This window comes from Rhododendron vialii, chromosome 4a, assembly GCF_030253575.1.
Source record: "Rhododendron vialii isolate Sample 1 chromosome 4a, ASM3025357v1".
In the NCBI taxonomy this organism is placed as follows: Eukaryota; Viridiplantae; Streptophyta; class Magnoliopsida; order Ericales; family Ericaceae; genus Rhododendron; species Rhododendron vialii.
Window position 1 is genome coordinate 24179889 of NC_080560.1, and position 11893 is coordinate 24191781.

Here is an 11893-nt window from a genome sequence, read left to right on the forward strand (position 1 = left end):
GCCTCATCCCATGCACCACCATCAAAAATTCTCTACAACCTCTTCACATCCATCCACACTCTTCGAGAATAGGTTATACTCAAAACCTTTGACAATAGGAATGGCAGACAACAGCCTTGAGGCACGAGTGATCTCTCTTGAGGCCGAAATGGACTTTTACCGCAAAGAGATAGAGGAACTCAATCGGCAGATTGTGAGGTTGATCTTTACCATTCGCACTCTCCGCCGTGCGATCTCCAATCTTCAGAACTTTGCCTTCGACCAGCAGGACAACAAGCACGACCCTGAGTATGCACCGGGGCGCGGGTTTGATGATACCGCAGAGGATTCTGAGGTGAATCCGAACGGGTCTGACGACCGTTCGGATGGAGCGAATGATGCGTTCGGTGAGGGGAGCGACTGAGGTGGAGGACGAGGAAGAAGAAAAGGAGGGGCAGTAGGATTTTCTTTTTGTTTTTGCTTTTCTTTTTTTTTAAATGTAATGGAAAAATTCAAAGGGTCGCCCCGGATCCATGAATGAAAAATCCCCTTTCCGTTTGTTCATGTGATCTCATTTTCATTTTTGTTTCTGAATAAACTCGAATGAACTAAGCATCACAGTATCAGACACTAAGAAACTGTTCGGAATTCGAGACGAACATAACGCCGTGCGTGGCTATCTAATCATGCAAGGCATACCAAATCTTGTTCGAGTCTTGAAAAATGGTCCATTTAATAGGCACGGGGCCCAAAGCTGAATGTTGGAAATCCAATCATCTTTAGAACAAGGTTCAGGACCCAAAATTTCAGCATGTTAGGTTGATATGCCGTGCGTTTTCTTGGAATGCCGCGCGGCGGTATGGGTTTTGAACCTGGTCTAAATTCAGCTCCAGACGAACCGGTTCGGGGGTATATACGGGTGAGGCGTATACCATACGCCCCACCATTCAAAATTCTCTCTCTTGCGCCCTCTCTCTAACTCTCTCTCGACTCTCTCTCTTTCTTGGTACTCTCTCTCTCGATCATCTCTCTCTTTTGGTTTTCTCTCTTTCTCTCTCTCTCTCTCTCTCTCTCTCTCTCTCTCCTATAGCAATCATGGATGATATAGACATGCCCGGTGGTGATCAACCACCAAGGGTCGAGGCTATGCCGCCCTGGTCCCTCCGGAGAGTGACTCAGTGATCGGGGATGTTCCGGAGATCACAAGGGTTTCGGTTCCGGCAACCATGGCCATGGAGGCAGCGGCCTCGACTGTCGTGGTGGGCAGCGACAGTGGTAGCAGTGGAATGGTGGCCTGTGATGGCCAAGGCGCGGAGGGCTCGGGTGCAATGGAGCCGAGGGGCGAAAGCAAGTCCACGGGCCAATCGGAGGTTGCGGGTGGTTTAAAGGAGAGGGCCATAGAGGCCCACGGCAGTGGTAGTTCGGAGGGGGCAGCAGAAGAGACGGAGGCTCTCCCATGAGACAGCCTCGGGCCAACTTGGGGAAAGGCCCCGTTGTCGAGGAAGAGCCGGTGGAAGAGTAGGAGACACCGGCCATGTTCGCAGGCAGTGGCGCGGGTGCGGGGTCGTCGCGGCCTATTGGAATGGGTGACTAATTAGAGACGGCGTCCCTTAAGGACTTAGTAGAGACCTTACGGGGGGTGCCTGGGCTGGCAGCGGCCTTGCTTGAGGCTCGGGAGAGGGAGCTTCGGGCGGCCGAGCTCGAGTCTGGGGCTACTAGGGAGCCATAGTATGAGGAGGGGGTGTTGGTTCCACAGAGGACCGTGGTGGACGAGGCGACGGCGGCTCTTGGAAGTCAAAAGGCTCATGCTGAGGAGGTGATGGCTCTTGAGAGCCTGAGTGCTTACGACGAGGCGACCTACGTGCCTTTCCGACACATAGTGGTGCCTTCAGTTTTGGACGCCTACCAGCCTGAGAGGACTGTTTACAACGAGTCCTTGGTTCTGCGAGATCCTCAACGGCACTTGTCTTTGCGACGAGGCGAGGTATATCTTTATACTTGCATTTCAATACAATGTACAATGCTTTTCCATTCCTTGCTTTGAACATTATGTCTGTTTATTGAATCTTGACATTTATTGCAACAAGTGGTGGGAATCTCATGCTACGGCGGTGCGGCCGACGTGCCGAAGTTTTGGGAAAGGCTCCTAGAGGCCTCAAGGGAGATGGTGAGGGAGGCAGGCTTTGGGGAGTTTGTGAGGATACTGACGAGGGCGAGCAACGATCGCCAGGTGGTGAGGGCCCTTGTCGAGAGGTGGTGAGATGACAGTGACACCTTTGGACTTTGCAGCGATCACCGGGCTGAGGGTCGGAGGTGACCCCATTTCCTATGATGTTGTGACAGGGAGGGATGTGGAGTTCCAGCGGCTTCTCTTGGGGTACGTGTTGAGAACGGAGAATGAGGATGCTTAGCTCTTGGAGTTTTGGACGGAGCCTCTAGAAGGGAGAGTCCAAGAGGAGCAGATGGCACAGTGCTTTCTTTTGTACATGATCGGTGCGTCCTTGTTTCCCAACAGACTCAACCGAGTTCATTTGTCTTTTTTGCCGGCCTTGCGACACATCAGGGAGATAGCCCGCTTTGACTAGGGTGGCGCAGCCTTGGGGACATGCTATGCGTTCATGGGGTCACTTTCCTAAGGAGCGGGGAAGAGCCTCGGCGGCTATTGTCGAGTCTGGGAGGTATGCTTTGAAACTCTGCTTTTAATATTAGTTAGCTTTCCATTCATGCATTTGTATTATCTCATGCTAACTCTTGACGCCTTGATTTGCAGCTTTGGACGTACAAGGTACTAGACATGTACCCTCCCGCAACATCATGCCCTGATGACGTGATACTTCCTCAGGCCTTTCATTGGTCGAAGGAGTATCGTGGAGTAAAGAAGGGGAAAGGCGACCTGAACACCTACCGGTTGTACGTGGATGAGCTATGTCCTGATCAGGTATCCATGCTTCTTTGATTTCTTGATTCACGTTCCCAAATGCATTTCCATCGAATGATTTCCTGACGCATGATCCTAATTGCAAGTACATTGGCACATCTGGGATCACTTTGAGGTTCCATATGTGGCTCAGAGTAGGGAGGTGGCGAGGGGGAGAGTGCTGCTTGAGTCTCCGTACGGCTGGGAGTGGTTCCTGGGTAATCGGGTATCACTTCAGTCACTAGGATTGGACACATTCCGAGTCCCTGGGCCATTTCCTCCTTTTGTGCAGAGGACAAGCCAGTACACGCTGGAAGAGGTCGAGCGATTCATGTGGCCCGATCCTGAGTTGGAACCGTTCTTCCAGGCAAATGTTGACTACGCAGAATACCAGGCTCAGCATTTGATGCAGAGCTTCGGGATACGCGCTACTTGGGAAGTGACGCAGCAAATGTAGGGTGGTAGAGGAGGAAGAAGAGGAAGAGGAGATAGGGGAAGAGGAGTTGGAGGCCGCGGTGATAGTGCGGGCCAAAGCAGAACCAGGTCGTACGCCCTTTCCTGGACAGTGGACATGGTGACTGCCCAGGGAGTCCCTAGCGTGGTAGAGATTCCATGCCCTGCAGTTGAGCCTCCAGAGTTCCTTGCTCAGGTATGACATGCTTTTATTCCTTTCGCGTGTTGGCTATTGTCACTGCACGTTCCAATTAACTTTTTCATTAGTATGCTAGGGAGATGGCAGCGGCCATGATGGGGCTAGAGCAGCTTGTGCGGCTATATGCCATGGGCCATTCCCTACCGGTACTAACTCGCGTCGAAGGGACGATGGTAAACCCTTGAATCTTAGCCACTTATCCCACTTTCATTACCCTTATCCATGATTATGATGCAAATGCTATATGAATGTTATTCTATTGCAGGCTGGAAGAGGGGCTTCACGAGGGCTACACCGGAAGTCTGTTCGCATGCTTGTTCAACAGGCTTCTTCTGCTAGCTCTAAAGAGGAAAGGTCATCGTAGAGACAGCGACACTCCGGTGATATTGAGGAAGAGCCTATCGCCGTTTTCGACTAGACTGAGGAGCCTACGGACATTGACCTGGAGGACACTTCTGGGAGTACCATGCCCAAAGTCACTTGTACCCAAGAGGTTGCTAGCTCCGAGGCGGAGGAGGAGGTTTCTGAGGAGGACAAGGACGGAGATGAGGATTGAGTTTTTCTTCTTTTTGCTTTTTGCCTTTTGGTGGAGCCTGTGTGCTTCCTTTTGTGGGGCACTTGTTTGCCCCTGGTAAGCAAGATTTTGAGCTTCGAACCTGCATGCTTTATTTTGTTATGTACTTTGACTCATGGATGCCTTTGGGACTGTATATACGCACAGAAAATGTTCTTCCATTGTCTTTTGTCATTCAATTTCCTTTATTGCTACTGTTCAATGAGAATTGAATAACTAAGATGCTCACCGGAATGTACAACTAGCCATAGATCATAAAACTGAGTCCAATACGTGGCTTACAATGGGAAATATATTGACAAAGGAATAGAAATCAAAGGAATAATCGAATAAACTTTACAATTGATGCTACATATGAGAATTTACATAAATACCCTTGCTGGAGGCTCAAACACGACTACATATGACAATTGCAACCCTCAAAGCTTGATATGCGACTTGAAAGTTTGACCTTATGCTTGGGACACACTCGAAAACTAGGAAAATGTTGACTTTAAAAGGCGACAACTTCAAATTTTGACTCGGGACTCGAGATGGAATTTGGACTAAGTCACTTTCGACCAATATGACCCATGTGACTCAAAGGAATGATTTGAAATGGCTTGAAACGTGTTTTGACACTTTGACGCGGCTTAAAAATGAGATTTTGTTGACTTTTCGTACTATGACTTCGAATTTTGAGAGTTGACCCAAAGCGAAACATCCCTGTAGTCCCATGTACTTGTCGGAGTATGTTCTGGTGGTTGGTGATGCCCCAAAATGACCTGAATCCATTCCATACCTTTGCTGTCAAAAACTGCAGAAATGCAAACATAGTATGCCGCGCGTTTCTTCAAAACGTTGTGCGTTATGACGCAAGGTTCCACGGGGTATCAATGCTACACCGTGCTAATTTCCTGGTTTTAGTATACCGCACATTGCTCCATTATGCCGCGCGTGGTTATTTTCCTGACAGTCTCCATTTTGTTGTTTCCTAAGGCAGATTGCACGATGGTTGAAGTTTGACCTGTGCAAAGGCATTTCAGAGCCAATGAATGTTTGCGTTGTATTTCCATGCTATGACCAATCCTTTTCCTACGCAAGACTCATAGAAAATTTGCACTTTTGAGACCCAAGGCTCTTCGAAAGTTGAAGTTGTTTCCTCCACTCTTCTTATAAATTCAAGCTCTCAATTTCAAATTCTTTCTATCCCACTCAACCCTCATTCTTCTAAAGCTTTGTCTTCCTCCCAATGGCCCTTTCGCTCACCGGTTCGCTCCGCCCATGGCTAGCTTCAATGGAGGGTGTTGATTGGCTCAACTTTCGGGCTCATGGTCTCTATTCCATGAGGTACCTTCGCAACATCCATCTTCGCCCCGAGCTTTTAAGGGCAGCCACGAGTTTTTGGGATCCGGAGGTCCACATGTTCTGTTTTGGCGAGCAAGAGCTTTGTCCTACCATGGAGGAGTTTCGTGCCTACCTTGGCGGCTTCGGATAGGGAGAAGTCACCATCCTTCCTATACGTGAGAGCGTCTACAAGGTCTTGGCCGCGGTCCTTGGATTGAGTGGTGGTGCTGCTCGCTACTTAGTCAGCGATGGTCATCTCAACGTGATGCAGCTCATTGAGATGTTCTCCCCTCCCAGTGATCTTGCAGACATGACCTATCAAACTCGGCCCATGACTGCTCTTTGCATGTGCCTGCTTGTGGCTTACCTCTTGGTGCCATCCGTTGGCCATGCTAGCTTGGCACTGGTCAGCATTGCCATTCAAATCGAAGCTCGGAAGGATGTGATCCCGATGGTCTTGGCTGAGACATTGATGGGTTTGGACAAGGTTCGCTCTGGAGAGACCGAGATTTTTGGGGGTAGTCCTCTCCTCTTACAGGTTGGCTTCTGACTCAGCTCTCCTTTTTTGGGTTTTTCTCACGCTCTAATTTTACCCCAGTGCTCGGCTTGGCTTTCTATGGTTTTTTGTCTTTCTCTCTTTTGCAGATTTGGCTTTGCGATAAGGCGAACGTGCTCACCATCCCCGCTAGCAATTGAGCGTACGAGGCTAGGCTATTGTCCCTACAATGCTTTGAGTTTGCGGATAGACGAGTTTCTGAGTGGGCCAACTTCTTTAGGCGCCTGCGAGCTGAGACCATTTCTTGGAGGAGCCCGTGGCTGGACCTTCCACCTATGACAGTGCACTTTATGGGCCCCCATTGGGTCGTCCTTGCTGGTTTGGAGGCTTTCACTTTCTATATTCCTTACCGGATTCAGCGTCAGCTTGGCCTTAGACAAGAGGCCCCTGCAGAGGTTGTGGTAGATGTTGCTCTGCCCCTCTTTTGTCACTCCGTTCTTTGCAACTATCAGCGATTCTGGAGGACTCACGAGGTGACCGATGCGCATCCTTACCCATCTGTGATGGTTCGCGGGAGCTACCGGAAGTGGCTCAGGAGGGATATCATTTTCAAGGGCTGGGGCCCAAGAAACTGACTCAATCCTATTACCCTGACCATGGAATAAATTGTGAACCTACTTTCATCATGTTCCACTTTTGTTTACGAAAGTCATGCTCAGCCTTATGTATTAGAAGCAGTTATCGTAATAAAATGAGTCGTGGAGGTTTCCCCTTCTTTGATTTAGTGCTTTGAACTCTCACAACCTGGATTTTTATTTTGATTGATCATGACCGGGCCTCAGAGTAAGGCTGCTTACATATCCTTATAGCAAAGGAATCAGGTCATAACATAGTTCAGGATAGGGTTCACTCTGGTTTTGACACTCTCCTTTTGCGCTCTAAATTTTGCCTAGTACCGCCCTAGCGAGCTCGTCCATTATTTGCCTTAATTTTTACCTAGGATGTCCTTACAGGTTTTCAACCTACTAGGCTTTTGCTCTAATTTTTGCCTAGGACTACCCGCCCTTGCGGTTTTTAGCCCAACGAGCTTCTTTCAGGGATAATAGCGCTTAAGCTGATCCAGGTTGGCTAGTGTTGCAAATTCGTTCCCGTCCAAGTCAATGAGTTGTGTAGCTCCTCCAGATAGAATGGTCTTGATAATGTATGGCCCGGACCACTTTGGTCAGAACTTTCCACGTGGATCGTAAACTGGTGCCCGGATTTCCTTTAAAACCATATCGCCTTTTGACAATTCCTTAGGCTTCACCTTTTTATTGAACACGCGTGCAATTCTCCTCTGATACCCTTGAATATGATAGAGAGCCCTCAACCAGCGTTCGTCGAACAACATGAGCTCTTCAAATCGATTGCTTAACCATTCTGCCTCCTGGACCTCACACTCGATCATAGTCCAAAGAGATGGAACCTCCAACTCAATGGGAAGTACTACCTCCATACCGTAGACCAAAGAGTAAGGGGTTGCCCCTGTTGGTGTACGTACGGACATGCGATACCCCCATAAAGCTAGCGGCAACTGCTCATGCCAATCTCTTGCGGATTGAATGGTCTTTTCTAGAATGGCTTTGATGGTTTTGTTAGCTGTTTCCACGGCTCCGTTGGTCTGTGGCCGATAGGTTGTTGACTTGTGTACTTGGATCTGGAACTCGTCCAAGACTTCCTTGGCTCGTCCCTTGAAATGAACCCTATTGTCGGACACGAACGCCTGAAGAACTCCATACCGGTAGATGACATTTTGCTTGATGAAGTGAGCAACTTGTACTGCGGTTAAAGTGGCATAAGAAGCAGCTTCTACCCATTTTGTGAAGTAATCAATGGCCACTAAAATGAATTTGTGACCGATAGATGCCGCTGGCACGATTCTCCCGACGACATCGATTCCCCATACCGAAAAAGGCCATGGTGAGGTCATTTGCTGCAATTCAGATGGCAGGACATGCGTGAGGTTGGCATGGATCTGACATTTGTGTCATCGCCGTACGTATTCCACACATTCTGTTTCCATGGTGGTCCAAAAGTATCCTTGCTTAAGAATTTTCTTGGCGAGCATCATGCCGTTCATGTGAGGACCACACACACCTTCATGGATTTCTTCCATTACCCTTTTTGTCTCTACACCATGGATGCATATCTTGTGCATACGGCAGTGCGACCTCCGGTATAGATTTCCTCCGCAAATGATGTACTGAGCTGCCATTCTCTGAAGAGCGACTCTATCTTTCTTGCTTGCTCCAATGGGGTATTCTCCTTTCTCCACAAATCTCCAAATGTCATAATACCAAGGGTGACCATCATCAGACTCATCAACGGCCATGACATGTTGGTATACTGGCGTATCCCTTTGTTTGATCACTATTGGCCTTAGCTTCACACCAACAAGAATTTCGACCATGGATGCCAACGTTGCTAACACATCCGCAAATTGATTCTTGAGCCTCGGTACATGAGTAAAGGTTACTTTGTTGAAGTAAGGGATGAGATCCTCAAGATCTTGATGGTAAGGCTTTAGCTTTTCTTCTTTGACTTTCCAATCACCATTGGCTTGTGACACTACCAGGTTGGAATCTCCTACCACTTCCACTTTCTCTATACCAATCTCAATTGTTGCTTCCATACCCACAATGCAAGCCTCATATTCCACTTGATTGTTGGTGACCTCAAAATTCAGCTTGAACGCAAGCGGAATGTGAGATCCGTCAGGTGCTATTAGTGACACGCCGATTCCAAACCCTTTCTGATTAGCAGTGGCATCAAAGTACAACTTCCAAACATCTTCAGCTAAAGTCATTATGTCTTCGTCAGGGAACTTAAATTCAGCATCTTCACCTCCTTCGACTGGGCAATCGGCTAAGAATTCTGCAACAGCTCTTCTTTTTATGGACTTCCTGGTAACATACTTTAATTCAAATTCTGCTAACATCAGTAGCCATCGTGCCATCCTCCCGGTGAGAGCCGATTTCTCAAATAAGTACTTGAGAGGGTCCATTCAAGAAATCAGCCTCACTGGGTAGGCTAGCATATAATGTCTTAATTTCTTGGAAGCCCATGCCAGTGCCTAGCACATTTTCTCCAACGGAGTATAACGCTCTTCACATCTGACCATCTTTTTTCTTAAATAGTAAATAGCCCTTTCAACCCCATCGTCTCCTTCTTGTGCCAGCATACATCCCATAAAAGACGAAGTGATTGACAGGTATAGGATCAAAGGTTTTCCCGACACAAGGGGTGCTAACACCGGTGGATTTTGTAGATAAGTTCGGATTGCTTCAAAATCTTTCTGGCACTTATTGTCCCATTTGAATGACACACCTTTCTTGAGTAGGCAAAAAATTGGTTCGCAAGTCGAGGTTAGTTTGGCAATGAACCGACTGATAAATTGTACTTTACCGAGGAAGCTTCTTATGTCCTTTTCGGACCGTGGCGGCTCCATTTCTAGAATAGCCTTGATTTTGGACGGATCGACCTCGATACCTCGGGTGGTAATCATGAATCTGAGCATTTTTCTGGCTGTGACTCCGAATGTGCATTTGGTCGGGTTAAGGCACATCCTGTACTTTCTGATCCTCTCAAAGAACTTCCTGAGCGCAAGTAAGTGCCCTTCTCGCTCCTTGGCCTTGACGATCATGTCATCAACATAAACTCTACTTCCTTGTGGATCATGTCGTGCAATAAGGTCGTAGCGGCTCGCTGATAAGTAGATCCTGCATTCTTTAGCCCAAAAGGCATCACACGATAGCAATAGTTTCCCCATTCAGTGACAAATGTGGTTTTCTCTCGATCCTCCGGGGCCATTAGGATTTAGTTATAACCTGAAAAGCCATCCATGAAAGAAAGCAAAGCATGCCCAGCGGTATTGTCAACCAGGACATCAATGTGCGGTAGCGGGAAGTCATCTTTCGGACTTGCTTTGTTGAGGTTCCTGAAATCAACGTAGACCCTAATCCTACCATCCTTTTTAGGGATGGGAATGATGTTTGCAATCCATTGGGGGTATTTAGTCACCATTAGAAATCCTGCGTTGATCTGCTTAGTGACTTCTTCTTTAATCTCAAGCACCCAATCAGGTCTCATGCGTCTCAATTTCTGCTTTATAGGTTTTGCATCGAGATAAAGGGGAATCCGGTGTTCTATGATTTTGGGATCGATTCTGGGCATGTCAGCATGCGACCATGCGAAAACATCCTTGAATTCTTTCAGCAATCTTATGAGAGCTTGACGCTCTTCTGCAGATAGCGCGAAATCGATTTGAATCATCTAGGGATTCCCTTCATCTCCCAAATTTATTAAAACAACTTCTTCTTTTACAAGCTAATCATGCCTTTCATCTTCCCTTTCGACTAGGGATCAGATTTCTTTAGGGATGTCCCCATCGAAATCGATCCCTTCATCATCAGGGTCGACACAATTTATTTCGAAATCAGGGAGGTAAGTGGAATCAGGTTCATTTATTCCATCATTAGCAAAAGCCTCAGGGGCACCATACACACGGGTAGACTCAAATTCAAAGTACAGACCTTGAGGAGTGGGGCCAAGAGGCACCAACTTAGACTCAACAGACTCGGAAGACTCGGACTCAAAATCAGACCCTTGGCACGTTGCACTTGGTATGAAAGTCCAGTTTTTGTAATCTCCCGTGGCATCCATGATGAGCGAAGTTGGGTCTTCGGGGACCTCCTATCCCAGCATCAATACTTCAACTTCCATGACTGTACCCATTGGTTCGTCCTCCTTGAACAAGACCTCTAGACTCCCCATGTTAAAGACCTCAATCCAATCAGTTGGTTTCTCCTGTTCCTTGGCAACCTCGAATTCTTCTTCACTTTTCGGCCAAACATCATTGGCGAATATTTCAAATCCTGGCAGTAGAGTACTAGTTTCCTTATCCCAAAATGGTTCTGGCTGACCCTGATAAACTTGTTTTGCTTTCTCCTTAACAAAGTAGTCTTCCAGTCTATCCCCTTTTTTCACGTTACTACCGCCTGAGGTCAAATAGCCAAGGCCAGTAGTGCGCATCAGAGTTCCACGGGCTTCAAACTTTGCAGGTCCTTATAGATTCTTTCCCAATCCTAAATCTGGCATGTAGGACATTTTCTTCATCATCTTTATGGCGACATTGCTAATGACAAAATCATCATCAATCCTGACCGAAAAGACAGCATTGGAGGTATCCAACGAAAAGCCTCCCAGAGCAATGTCTTCTTCCCCATGCTAGATTTTCAAAAGTGGGGCATTGTCTTCAATAGGTGCGCGGATCCCAGAGTCTCATGAATAATGAGCATTCTTGTCTCAAGTCCCAAACGAATTTTCTGATGAAGAGTGGAGAGTACCGCCATAATGTCTGGTCGATGCAACTAGGGCCTTCCTAGCAACAAGTTGAAGGAGGCAGGGATGCTCACCACATGAAATTCCACCTCAGTTTGATAAGATCCAAAGGTCATAGGAAGCATGAGAGTTCCAACCACATCGCGGCGAGTGCTGTCATATGCTCAGACTTTGACTTCTGAGGGAGAAAAATCCTTATTTTTGTACCCCAAGCAGTAAGCGACATGGAGCGGGCAAACATTGATAGCTTACCCATTGTTGATTAGAATCACCGGGACCCATTTACCATAACATTTCAGAGTGACATGGAACGGCCTGTTGTGGTCTGTTCCTTCGGTGGGCAGATCTCGATCGGTGAAGGTTATGGCATGCTTGATGGGTATGGTCTTGATGAGTGCCACGAGTTCATTTAGGGTTATACCGGAGAGCACTTTCAAATGGGAGAGGGCTTGGATGAGCCCTTCTCGGTGGCGAGTGGAATCAGCAAGTACATCCCAAACAGACATTTTAGCTTGAGTCTGTTCAAGTTATTGCTTGACCATCCCCTTAAGGTTTTTTCTCGGGACGGAA

The 11893-nt window shown here is 47.5% G+C and overlaps 1 protein-coding gene across 1 annotated transcript; it reads right to left on the minus strand.

Annotated features, from left to right (window-relative positions):
• Positions 1-7970: 7970 nt before the first annotated feature.
• On the minus strand, positions 7971-8987 carry LOC131323817 (uncharacterized). Its single transcript, XM_058355656.1, has one exon. It carries the CDS (start codon positions 8985-8987, stop codon positions 7971-7973), a length of 1017 nt encoding a protein of 338 aa, XP_058211639.1.
• Positions 8988-11893: the final 2906 nt, after the last annotated feature.